Source organism: Pteropus medius, unplaced genomic scaffold (genome assembly GCF_902729225.1).
Source record: "Pteropus medius unplaced genomic scaffold, Ma_sr-lr_union100, whole genome shotgun sequence".
In the NCBI taxonomy this organism is placed as follows: domain Eukaryota; kingdom Metazoa; phylum Chordata; class Mammalia; order Chiroptera; family Pteropodidae; genus Pteropus; species Pteropus medius.
In genome coordinates, this window is record NW_024356249.1 from 58,366 (window position 1) to 71,971 (window position 13,606).

The 13,606-nt window shown below is 37.7% G+C and overlaps 1 protein-coding gene across 10 annotated transcripts in view; it reads right to left on the reverse strand.

The window, feature by feature from the left end:
- The window catches only part of LOC120601086 (olfactory receptor 2A14), an 88,279-nt gene that overhangs the window by 4,643 nt on the left and 70,030 nt on the right, over window positions 1-13,606 (reverse strand). For 6 of the 10 annotated variants that reach the window (XM_039860717.1, XM_039860724.1, XM_039860722.1 and 3 more), the window contains 3 exons: window positions 12,285-12,415; window positions 11,489-11,553; window positions 93-1,074 (listed from right to left, as the gene is read on the reverse strand). In XM_039860717.1, the coding sequence (XP_039716651.1) occupies window positions 138-1,070 (933 nt within the window). In that variant the 5' untranslated portion in view covers window positions 1,071-1,074; window positions 11,489-11,553; window positions 12,285-12,415 and the 3' untranslated portion in view covers window positions 93-137. Of the gene's footprint in view, window positions 1-92; window positions 1,122-5,850; window positions 5,967-11,488; window positions 11,554-12,284; window positions 12,416-13,606 lie in introns of all 10 variants that reach the window. The other 4 variants (XM_039860721.1, XM_039860718.1, XM_039860727.1 and 1 more) reach the window with 4 other exon arrangements.

Below are 13,606 nucleotides of genomic sequence, written 5' to 3' on the forward strand. Positions count from 1 at the left end.
AGTCTATATGGTTTCAGGTTATCAGTTTAGGCCTATAAAAGTCTATTTTCATGTGGCATTTATGAGAGCACAAGGCAGAAAATGCTACCTACAATGCTGCACAGAGAGCAGAGCCCCTTGTGGCTCTTTGGTATCCCTCATGTTGTCCTGTCCTTGCACAGTGCTCTCCTCAGGGCAACCTTGACCTCTGCATTCCTCAGGCTGTAGATCAGCGGGTTCAGCAAAGGGTTGAAAAGGCTGTAAAATAGGGAAAGGATCTTCTGTTGCTCCTCAGGATGGCGGGACTTGGGGGCCATGTACATGACAATGGCACTGCCAAAGAAGAGCCCGACCACACAGAGGTGGGAGGAGCAGGTGGAGAAGGCCTTTCTGCGGCCATCTCCAGACTGGATCCGCAGGATGGCAATGAGGATGCGTGTGTAAGACACCAGCACCAAGCTGAGGGGCCCCACTAAGATAAACACACAGGCCACAAAGATGACAACTTGGTTGAGCCATGTGTCAGCACAGGCCAGCTTGAGGACAGACATGATTTCACAGAAGAAGTGGTTGATTTCATGAGGTCCACAGAAGGGCAGCCTCAGGATGAGAATCACATGGACCAGAGCCAAGAGGAAGCTAAATATACAAGAAGTGACACCCAGGACTGTGCACACTCTCCAACTCATGATGACAGAGTAATGCAGGGGGTGGCAGATTGCCACAAACCGATCATATGACATCACCACCAAAATCAAGCACTCTGCGTGAGCAAAGGCCAAGTAGAAATAAGTCTGCATAAGGCAAGGGACAAAGGAGATGGTTCTATTCTGACTCACAAGATTTGCCAGCATCTTGGGGACATTGCTGGAAGCATAGGACATGTCATCAATAGCCAGGTGTGAGAGGAAGAAGTACATTGGGGTGTGCAGTCTGGCATCTGAGTAGATGATCCCCAGGATGACTCCATTCCCCAGAAGGGTGAGGCCATAGAAGAGAGAGAAAAGTCCAAAGAGGAAAAACTCCAGTGCTGGATCCACCTGGAACCCCAGCAGAGTGACTTCTGTGATCCACGTCTGGTTGCCTCCCATGCTCCTGTGGAAGAGACAGACAGGTCCACAGCCAGGACAGCAATGTCAGAGCTGTAAGGCAACTGATACACAAAAAATATTTACTGGTTGTTACAATGTGGACACTTAGAAATGTATTACTTTGAATGGATTCCCTATAATTTATTTTTAGATATATTGTAAAAACCTAACTCTATATGCTCATATTCATCAGAAAAAAAATTTGTATAGATGGAATAATAGATATATATGTGTATATAGGGATAATAAAACATAAGATCACATAATATGATACTTTATTATATAGTCTACCTATCAGGATGCACACATATATACAGATATGCTGTTCTGGAGAATTCAGGTAGTCTTTCTTCCCTTCGAGATGACGCTGTGAGTCTTGATCATTAATGTAGTTAGATAAAATGACCCTGACAAAATGTCTGCACTAATAGGTAGTTTTATTTCCTAGGCTTGTTTGCCTTCTTGGTCCAAGATATGACGTGATTAGGTTCTCCTGTTCTTTATCTGTTGCTTATTTACCCACCCACCTTCTCACTTGCTTTTTACCCACTTATTTCAGATTTGAAATCCCTTCTAAACAATATCTCAATTTTGTAGTACGTTTAAAATTTTGTAAGCCTTTCCTTTTTGACAGCTGACTAATATTTCCTAGAAGCATCTTCTGGTACATCTTTTCTATATCCAGTGTTTGTAGTTGTATTTTGAGAGTTTTATTCATAAGAGAAAGAGTGTTTTCAACACATGCACATAGCTTATTTTAAATTCAGTTGAACATGATGACATTTCTGCAGCCTTTTCAAGTATGAAACTCAAAAGGGGAAATAGATTTACATTAACAGTGAGTACATTTGAAGAGGACAGTTATATTATAACTGTATTTTGTTTGGGTGTTTTCTCTTTTCCTTTTTGTAACTTAATATAGAGACGAATCTCAGAGCTAATCTTATTTTCTGGTGATCTTTCATTGTCATGATATCCTCCCACTTTGGCAACTCCCATTGCCATCAAATCTCCTGCAGACCTGCCTCATCGCCTGTTACCATGCTGACCGCCTACTGCTGTTCTGATGGATTCTGAGCAAGTGACAGGGGGTGGGTTCAGCTGGAGCATTAGCTGCGTAGTTCTTTCTAGAGAGAAACTCCTGGGAGGTGCCTAGGTCTATCGAGGAGAAGAGGAAGAAGGTCGTGAAAAGGCTGGATGGCACTATCACATCTAGAAACCATATGACCTAGTGCTGTCCCTTTACATGTTTTTTTCAGAAACAACCTGAGTATCTTTAAAATTAGGCTAAAGTTTCAAATCCAACAGACTATTTTTAAAAAATAATTTCAAAGTTTTCTTTTAGAAGGAAATTAGACCCTTAAATTCCTATTTTAAAATTGGGATTATATTATACAGACTGTTCTTAACTACTATTTTCACATAACATGAATATTTTATGTATTAAAATATTTTACAGATATTACTTAAAATTAATATTCCATTATATCACAATTTAATTTCTTATTGTTGGAAATTTTTTATTCTTATTTCTCTTATGCTTAGTAGCATTGAGGTTAATACTTTTCAAATTGAAATTTTATCCATACTCATGATTATTTCTTTAGGATATATTCTAAAAGTAAAATTGCAGGTACTAAAGATATAGACATTTCAAAGCTTTTGATGCCTATTGCCAGCTTCCCTGCAGAAAATTTGTACCAATTTCTTCTTCTGACAGTGTGTGAGAATCATGCCTCTTTCTCACATCAATACTAAATATTGTCAGTTATATCTTTTGTGAACTTGATAAGTGAATTAATTTTATACAATTTAAATTTATATTTCAACAATTTCTTAACATGGGTTCTTTGAGTGAATCATCTGTTCCAGCCTCTGCTCTAAGTTCTAGAGGGACAGTAGTGGATAAGGTAGACATATTCTGAAGGAGAGACAAATAATAAAAAAAACCGGTGGTGTATTTGTTGTCTGTGTCTCATATTTTCATTTCTGGGAGAATTTTCTCTACCCCTGATGCCAACACTTTGGGGTATAACTGCCTTTCTTGGTCCTCTAATTTATGATTTGTGAAACAAGAAAAAAGAACTATAGATGCCCTTTTCTGCTTTCTTTTTTGGTCATGGACGTTTCCATTCCTTCAGGTTAAAGCCCACAGGAGTGTGTCTGTTCTGTCTGGTCATAGGGGTGGGCTAATGGCTGTGCTTTCAATTTCGGGAGAAATTTTGTTAAAGATATAAACCATGTTTTCCAAAACCATATCAATAAAACATTCTTAATTTCTACCTGATTCCTATGTCTATTTCTCTGTTTTTTTTCAGACTTGGAGCAAGGAAAGGTAATGGTTAATTACCACCCCTAAAACACCAGGAATACACACAAAAAAATAAAAAATTTGTTGATAGTAAAAAAGTATCATGAAAGAAATAAACATAATGACATAAAGCGACGTGGTTTGAAGGGGGTTTCTTTAGATGGGACTATCAGGACAGGTTTCTCCAAAGCGAAGACACCTAGGCAGAATCTACACAATGAAGAGTTATCCACTCTGCCTACAGCCAAAGTGGACAGTGCCCTGCACAGGGAACAGTAAAGGCAAAATCCTCAGGCAGGAAAGAGTTGGTGAGTTTGGGGAACAGAAAGAAATCCAAAGGACCTGAAACATAGTGACCAAGAGGTTGTAAATATTTGTTGTAACCTTGGTAACATTCTCAAAATTTTGAAATTGATGTAAAAGTTTGATGGATTAAAATATTTGGCTACTTTTATAAAACAATACCATGCAGCCATTAAAAAGGACAATACTGGGGAGAATTCAAGATGGCGTAGAAGATAAAGGCTATACACGCCTCCTCTAGCGACCACACCAAAATTGTAACAAAACTACAGAGCAACCAGTAGGCGGAGTCACCAGAGATCTGGCTAAACAGAAGCCCCACAACTAGGTCACCTCAAATAACAGGTCACCTCAAAACGGTAGGTGGAGCAGAGATGCAAAACGGCCCAGCTCCACAACCACGAGTGGTGACTGAGACTCAGGAGGGCTATCTTGGCTGCGGAGCCCCCTTCCCTACCTGAGGAGCGAGGGGTCCCTGGCCTCACACCAGGCTCCCCAGCCCAGAGCTCCAGTGCTGGGAGAGGAGTCCCCACAACCTCTCGCTGTGAAAACCAGTGGAGGTTTCCACAGAGGGAGACGGAGGGCTGTGGGCCCTCTTAAAGGGCCCATGCCCAGTCGTACCCACTGATGGACTTGCTCACTCTGGGCTCCAGCACGGGGGCAGCTGCTTGAGGGGTGCCAGGGACACACAGGAAGGTGCTGAGCTGTCAGGCTTCAGAGCAAGGGCTGGAGGGGCAGTTTGCTCCTGGACAGAGGTGTAGGCAGAAGCTATTGTTCCTTTGTTGAGCCCTCCCCTCTTCCCATCCTGCAGATACAGCCACCATCAACCTGGATAACACAAGTTACTCTGCCTCTACTAACTTGTGGGCCCACCAAAGCCGCTTCCAGTGGTTTATTCCATACAAACAGTCTCTCCTGGCTCCTGCTGTGAATTTTCATAAAATCCCTCAAAGGCTCACAAAACCCAAAGAAGCAATTATCTGGCCTCAGTGTACCCTTACCTCTTGCTGAGCAGCCCCAAACCCTGCACTAGTGGCAGCTGGCCTCAGTTTTGGACTTGACCCTTCGAGGCACTTATAAGCCCAGCAGAGGCAACAGCCATATGCGGATTGTTTGGTTTCTATAACCAGGTGGCCCCAGAGGTGCATAGGCTGCAGCCGAACCTGGCCCACAGCTAGACTCCTCTCAGGTCTGTGCCAAGGGACCCCACAGCACACCTACTACATAAAGTCACTCTATTAAGACTGGGAGACTTGGGAGCCCTAATACATAGAAACGGACACAAGGAGGCAGCCAAAATGGGGAGACATTATCAGGGAAAAAACAAGATATTTCCATTTTGGAAAACTCCATGATGTAATACAGAACTAAAGCTGCACATTATTCCTGCTCCTTTTGGGAGTAATCCTCACAATGCTGTAACAGGAATGTCAAATCTGAGCAGATTTTCTTAGAGCATCAAATGAGATCATTAAGCTACTGCCATTATGAAAAATAGTTAATCTTTGACAGGAAAGGGAAAATTGAAAACCCAATCTTATTTTTCTTTATAGATTTTTTTTCTGAATTGTCCTGATAAAGAAAAAGATCAAAATCTTCTATTGACTAAAAGTAGACATAGATCTTAAACCGGGTTGGAAATTAATGCCACATCCACCCAAACGTAAATGAGAGCATAAGCAAAGCAAAATTCTGATGTTGCGCAATCAAAAAAAAAATTACCTCTGTTGCTCAGAGAAGCACACTTCAATGCCTTTTTACTTTTCTTATCAGTTAACATAGCTTCTGAGGATTTCAAATTAAAAACCAAAAGAATGAAAAAAAAAACAAATTAAACTAGTATCTGTAAATGCAGAAACAGAAGTGACAGGAAATTTAGCTGTCATCTAGTCCAGGAGTCTTACTGTCAGTTTCTTAGGAAAACACTCTTAGAATTAGCCTGCTTACTAACAGAAATTGTATATCCCAAGCTCATAAAGCCTCCTCCTTCTCTAGATACTGCTCGAGTGATGTGTCCCAAATTTGGCCTCTGTGAATTCCCTATATCTATATTTCTGTTGTGGACCAACGTGCTTAGTAGTAGACACATGTGATCAGCATGCCATGAAGTTGCAAATTTGAGAGTCGTTTGCTCTCCTTCCGGTGAACTTATGTGTCTATGCCTACCTGTATTTGGTGTTTCTCTTAAAAGAAGGTGGCCATCTTAGACTGACTTCCTGCTATGAGTGGACCCTTCATTGGAGCTCCCAGGAAATAGCAGTAAATGAAGGTCTGTGAAATATCTTACAAAGTCAAATATCGTTAACTTAATGTATTTGAGATGATACACTTTTGACTTCTCATTAACAAATTTATTTTTAAATCCATGTAAGCTGAGTACAGTAAAAGTATATAAATTGAAACTCCGATTCGCAGATATATAAAATGGGAACTATCCACTTTTGTAGACAATATAAATCTAAAGACAGAATAGAATATGGCACTTTGTGGACACACCAAATTCTGTGTTAATAGGATCCCCTGGATGAAGCTGAATAGGAGGGCTCAGGGAGCTCTAACTCCCTGAAACTTTCAGAGACATGAACATTGTGTAAATGTTTAAGGCTCTTCTCAAATAAGCACATTCTGTCATCATGGAGAGTAAAGAACAAAAGTAATGAAAGAAAATTAGATAGTGACTTCAGAAAAAGTCCTATATGTATGTTTTTAGAGCTAATAAAGACACAGGAAGCTGGAAAGACAATCTCTTTTCGAGGATAGTTTTGAATGAGTCATAGGAGACATTGGGAAGTGAAATGTGACTAAGAGCTTGAGAGTAGGGACAGGCAGGCTGAATACAGGGCCTGTGGCCAGGGAAGCCTGTCTGGGCCTGAGATGGAATGCTGGGCGTGCACAGGGGGCTCACTGTGGTGTGTGCACGTGTAATCTACTGCCCCCAGGCCAGGGATGGAGGATAGCAGGCACATGGATGCTTCAGCTATCAAATATGCAAGTCGGTAGCTTTCTTTTCCCAAATGATTAGAATTGACTAATCAAAGTTCATAATTAAAACAATCTAGAATTACAGTTTTACATGTAATGTTTTTTTGGTAAGGTATTTCTAAAATAAACCAGCAGCCTAGAAAAAAATATTTCTAAATGGCAGGAATAGAGGCACGTAGAATTCTTAGTGAAACAACTCATTTCATCTGATGCAAACTACAGACAAACAGTATGTAATCCTGGATGTAAATTGTATTTTTTTTACAGTTTTGTAAGAAGGTCATGAGGAGACACCTCTATCATGGTGGCTATCTACACACACTAATTGTTGATCAGCTCATTTGTGAGGACAGGGAAAGTAGAAAAATACAGCATAAAATGGAAACAATTTTTTTTTTTAAATATTGGCATGGTATTGCATTTTGAGTTTCCAAGTTCAAGGAACCAGTTTGTTTTTGTTTTTTGATTCTCATCTGAGAAAACCCTGGAGCAGATACAACAGAGACAGATATCTGAAATGAAGATTTAAGTGCCCACTCTGGGTACACATTAAAGAAAGATCTTCAGTGCACAGAATAAGAGGGAAAGCTTCATGAATCCATTTCTATGTTCTTCATAGCATAAAGATTAGCAGGGACTGAAAAAAGCAAGATCTTTAAAGATGAAAGCAGCATGGTTAACAGCGTTGGTCAGACCATTATTCCAATCTCAATTATGCATGGTGAACTCTATGAACTTATTATTCTAAACTTCATTGTTTTCATATGTAAAATAGTGAAAACAGATGCCTAAAGGGCTATATGAAAAATAATATTGAAATTGGAATTGTATATATTGGGAGCTAAAGGGCTGATGTGAATGAATACCATTAAACTGGTAAACATTAAGAGTTAAATGTTAGTCGTTACTAATAGTATTAAAGAGACCACAAAATTTAAGGAGAATCCAAATCACTGAGATTAGAGAGCCAACAGAATCATGGTATAGTAAATTCTTTCAGATTTATCTTGCTTTTCTTTTTGGTTATTTTTGAGATTAAATTAAAAATATACAATTTTACTTTCGTTTCTATTAACGTTTTCATATAATGATTTTTTAAATTAAGTTTTAAAAGGAATATAAAAAAATGGAGGAATTTCTTAAAGTAATTTCACTCCTGCATTGAAGAAGAAAATACAGGATTTAAAACTCAAAAGGCAGTTCTGCTATGCCAAATATCCCAATGAGAGAGAGAGAGAGAGAGAAATCTTATGGAATGAAAGGGGGCCATATTTAAAATATTTAGCACTGACCCAAAGTAAAAGTTGCTATCGATCACTCCCAGTGAGAGCCCTGGCATTCTGGGGCAACACAGATTTGTTATTTTCGCACTTAGAACTTCTTCACCATCTCCAATAGTTACTTTGACACTTGTCTTGATCCTATCAAGGATTACAATTTAGAAAACAAACAACCATGGATTCCAAGCAGAACTGCCTGGATTAAAATCCCAGCTTTGCTACATACCAGCTTTATGACCTCCCTGTGCCTCTCTGTTCCTCAGTTTCCCTATCTGCAAAATGGGGTGACTAATAAACCCTACCTCATAGGACAGTTGAGAGAATCAAATGAATTAACTTATATAAGACACTTAATAAATACTTAAAGATATATTATTAAGTATTTGGAAACCATATTGAGAGTAACTTCTGGATCCAATAATCATGAGGAAACATGTCACATGCTTAGTATTCCTGTGCTAAAATAAGGACCCAAAAAGAGAATCCTTAGGCCAACAGATGCTGGCTTTTACTTGGAAGAAAATGTCATCTTTTTCCTGGACAAGTGAGAGATGGGTCGCATTTGGCCAGACAATGTTCCCACGAATTTGCAGGGACAGGCAGTTAGCAGGGTGAGGAAAGATCAGTCTCGGGACAAACAAACCACTTAGCTCTGACTGCAGGATTTTTTAAGTGTAGAAAGAGGCACCTGGGCCGTGTGGCTCCTGACATTCTTTGTAGCCCTTTAGCCACATCATATCCACATGGGTGGTTAGCTGATTCCTCCTCTCCCAACACAGTCACAACAAAGTCATGAGCTGCCACGTGAGGACAATGAGGAGGGTCCTAGAGGGTCAGCATCATGGCCACACCATGGAGATATGTAGCTAGTGGTTCCTGGACATCCCTTCAGGATCTTGGTTATGAAAATGGAAGGCATTTTGTCACTGATGCTTAAAGCCAGTGATTGCATCCATCTTCCTTTTCCCATTTCCCATCTGCATACCCAGCCTCAGAGCTAATGAACCACTTTTTACTTACAGTGGTATCATCTGTGTTCTGTTCTTCAAATATGGCTCTGGGCTTAGAAGAAACCTCACAGAGAAGAAGGATGGGATTGATTCCCCTCTCTAACGGAGCCTCATCGGGAAGTAATACCCAGATACACAGCTCTAATCACAGACCTTTACAATAGACTTGCTTCTGTAAATGAAGCCTTTTTCTATCATTTGAACCCAACTCCCTCCCCACAGACACAAATAATGATTCAGGGGGCAGACCATGTGAAATTACATCTACTCACATTTTCCCCAGAGAGACTGAAAGACTCCTACTTTCCTATGGGCAAGTGAACCAATGAATGCATTTCCCATGTTTATTCATTGTGTTCTTTCAGTATCCCATGGGGCTTTCTGTGTGTTTGGGAGTTGTATGTGTATGTTTCTGTGGGCTTGGGATTGTGTGAGGCCAGAATGCCTCAAAACCACACAAGGCCATGACACAGAAAATAAAAAATTCAAGATTGTGTCATAAATTAATTTCTTTCAATACATATTTTATCAATCTTAAAACTGCTCCACTCTAATTTCTCCTGTGTGACTGTAGAGGAGAGGCCATGATTACTTGATCTTTCATGGTGGGGGCCCCATGGACCCTGTAAAGACATCATTTAGGAGAAATAGATATCTCCCAATGGAGAAAATGTTATTGCCCAATAATCGCTGCATATGTCTCACAAATGCTTTTTGTTAAATTTATTGGGGTGACATTGGTTAATAAACTTATATAGGCTTCAAGTGTACAGTTCAATAATATGTCACACGTATATTTGCATTGTGTGTTTACCACCCAAAGTTAAGTTTCCTTCCACCACCTTTTATTTGACCCCCTTGACCCTTATCTCACAAATATTTTTGACATGGCAATTTAGATATACCTCTCAATTTTCTTTAGTTTTCCCTCCATTTATAATATCCCCAGATTTCTGAGCCACATTTGGGTTAAAGCCCACAGTTAAAATGAAAAATGAATGAATGAATCAATCAATCAATCTCTCTTTCTCTCTCCCTCCTCCCTCCTCCCTCCTTCTCTCCCTCAGTGATAACGTTTGATGATTGTAAAGTCCTTCCAGTTCTAACTTCCTAAGTGCACCTTAATCTAGTTCTCTAGACAATCTTATTTTTTAAAAACTGTGGTGGAAGGAGCACTTCAAAATAAAAGTAATATGTTCAATCTATTAGAAAGCAGAAAAAAATATATTTAAGCGGAGGCAAATTTGGGTTCTTAAAATAATCTGTGTTCAATGGAGCCTCAATCCACTTACCTCCTTATTCTCCAACACACACTCTCTATTTTACTCAGGTACTACTCTCTAACACTCCCACTCTTGAAAATCTTACTCCTGTTGTCAAGTCAGTTTTATCCTTGAATTATCTATTTGACTTCAAACATAATGCCTATTCTTCAAAGCATTTAATGGAGCCTTGTTCAACTATCTCAACCAAAACTGTACTCCCTTCTCTGGTAAACTAAAAGCACTTATTACAACATCCTTTAAGGTTTTGTTTTGTTTTGTTTTGTTTACTTTTAGTATTCTTTTCATCTTTCCTATATTTTTCAAGCAAAACAAGATTATTACAGAAAAATAAATTTCACTCACCAGCACCTAGATAAAGCTAAGGATAATAATTTAGTGTATATCCATTCAGATATGCATAATTCACATATTTCTTTTGATGAAGACATATAATGACATTTAACACAGCTTACTGTGGATACAAAGAAGTATGATTCATCTCTTTTTTTTCATTTCTAATCTTTGAAATGCTAAAGCAAAAACATTTACTCTTAAAAGTCTTAGACTTCTTGTGTTATTAATATTTATATTAATATTTTATATTTTAGTAAGCATAAATATTACAAAGCATACATTATTGATGGCCCTTTAAAAAATAAAGGTTAATTTAGAGATAAAAATATTTGCAGATCACAATTAAATACAATACATACAGCTGCATCTAAATATTATTTTAATATTTTGCCACCTCTGAGACAGAAATTCCTCCTTCACAGGGCTTGAGTCCTTTTAGTTTTTTTAAAAGTTGACAGCACATAGAATTTCAATGAGATAGTTAAAAAAGATAAAATAAGCAATGCTGAGATATTAGAAGTGTTTGTGACTGTTTTCACTGTAACTTCTGTCAAGGTACACCTTTTTAACTGTATGATACTATTGTCGGATGAGCTCCAACAAAACAGGGGAGTAAACCAAGAAAGTCAAAGACGTGATATTAATGAACTAAGGAGTCCAACACAGAATAAAGGCAGATGAAATTGCTAGGAAGCAACCAGTCCAAATAGAATAGAAATTTCCTGAGGGATGAATACATTATCTGAGATGACCACGGGGGACTGAAAGGTATAGAAAGCCTTAGCAATAGGCACAAAGAATCCAAACAGAGAGAAAAGTGGGTAATCAGTTAACATAACCTTTATTACTTGCAGCTAAGCATTAAATTGATACACTCTTGCAGCTAAAAAGTCAAGAGAGAGAAAATACTGACCTACTAGAGTTTCTTTGTCAAACTTGTTGCCACTGCTGTTCAATAGCTCAATACCCCAGAGTTCTCTGCAAGAATATATATATACAGATTCAAGACTTAATAGGACAGATAGATTAATACTTTTAACAAAAATGTAATCACATGACATTTTAGGAAAATATTCTGACTTTTATTTTTTGTAGAAAACAAGTATTTTCCCAATATGAAAATAAGTTAAGCAATTCAGAAAAATACAAATATATCCCACACATTTGGTTAGTGGAATCTCACATATCTCTATGCACTTAGAGAAACATGAGAAAAAGATAAACAGAAAATGATAAATATTTTTATATAAATTTATTCATACTACTCATGCTATTTTTAAATATATATATATAATGTAGCAGCAGGAAAAGTACCTACTATATAACTAAAATATTTATTCTACTTCAGAGTCCTTTTTTTAAACAGTGTAAGATAAGATTCTTAATATAATATCCTTGATAAAGAAATAATTTTTCATTACAGAGGTTGTGGCCATTAGGTTTTTAAACATTTTGTCTTATTTTGAGAATCAATTGGATCTCTAAATCTAAAAAATGAGGAAAATGGCATACTGCAATTTCCTACAACTGAAGATTTAAGACAGCTTGCTTCAGAACTTAAACTATTTAGCAGATACAGCAACTTGTCTGCCCAACGGCCATTACACCCTTTCCTGTTGACCTAGCACGTACTGATTTTCTTCAGGTAGAAAAATTTTTAGAGAAAGTGGGCCTCACTTTGAGCCACAGGAAATTAAACCATGACTGACCTAAGCCAAGCTCTGAATTGCATCCCTTTTTGTCAGTCATTGGTGTAGAGATGGTCATTTGGCTCAATTTTGGCGAATGAAATACAAGGAAAAATCTCTTGAGAGGCAGTGCTTCTAGAAGATTGTCCTTCCTGATAAAAAGAGAAAGAGCGACAAATAATTTCTACTTGCTTTTTTTAAATCAGTTATAAATATTGTTATGTCAGAAAATTCTCCCACAGAACATCTGAAAATGTCTCATCCACCATATGGCCAGGAAAAAAATCTCTAGTCTGCTTTCATTCTTAAAGTTTATTTTCTAAAGTGATTTGGGTAAAAAGATAAACTGGAGTAATATAATAAAAAGTCACCTAGTAGTGAAAAGTGAAACTCTGAAATATGCTGGTCTGTGAGGAGGTAATATTTGAGACCTGATAAAATAAAAGATCTGATAGAAAAGGATTCTACATCTTATCCTTTCACTCTATATGCTCTTTATTAATAGAAATTCTTAATTTCAATCCAGTCAAATTTATCAAAGTTTTCTTTTGTGGCTAACAATTTTGTATATTATCTTCAAAAACCTTCCCCTTAATCTCTTCTAAAAGTTTTATAGTTTTGCCTTTGACACTTACATCTTGAAAACACTAGAAATTGAGTTTTTTACATGCTGGACTATCCATACAGTTACTCAATTGTGCCAGTACCATTTGCTGCAAAGCCCTTCCTTTATCCAGTGATCTATCATGCCATATATTTCCTAGAACAAGTGGTTATAAAGGCATGAATCTGCTTCTATGCCTTGTATTCTGTTCAGTTTATTGGTCAATCCTTGGATAAATACCATCCAGTTTTATTTATTGACACTTTATACTACATTTTGTTATCTGGGGCTAGCCTTGGCCCTTTGCATTTTAAAATCAGCTTGTCGGGTTCTGTGATGTCAATCTGCAAATTTGGCTTTTAGAGATATTTAAAAATGTTAGTGATTGACTAATATTAAACATTAGATTTTGCATAAAAATTGAGGTCTCTTGCTTCCTTTAGAAAAACAGAAGATTTGTTAGTTCTTGAAATTTACTGTACGCAATAATCAGCTGAAGCTACTGAGGTACAGATCCTCTTTTTTTTGCAGTTTCTACTAATTTCTATTTTCTCCCAGAAACTGAAGCCTAGTGACACTTAAGTTTATCATTGTACTTACACTATCAGTTGTATATTTAGCTGAAAAAGTAGATTTATGCTCAAGATTAGTTCCTTAGTTCTCCTCAACTTCAAATGCATGGAAATTGGAGATCAAATATAAAATGCAGATCCCCAAATAAATAGCCAGAGTTAAAATG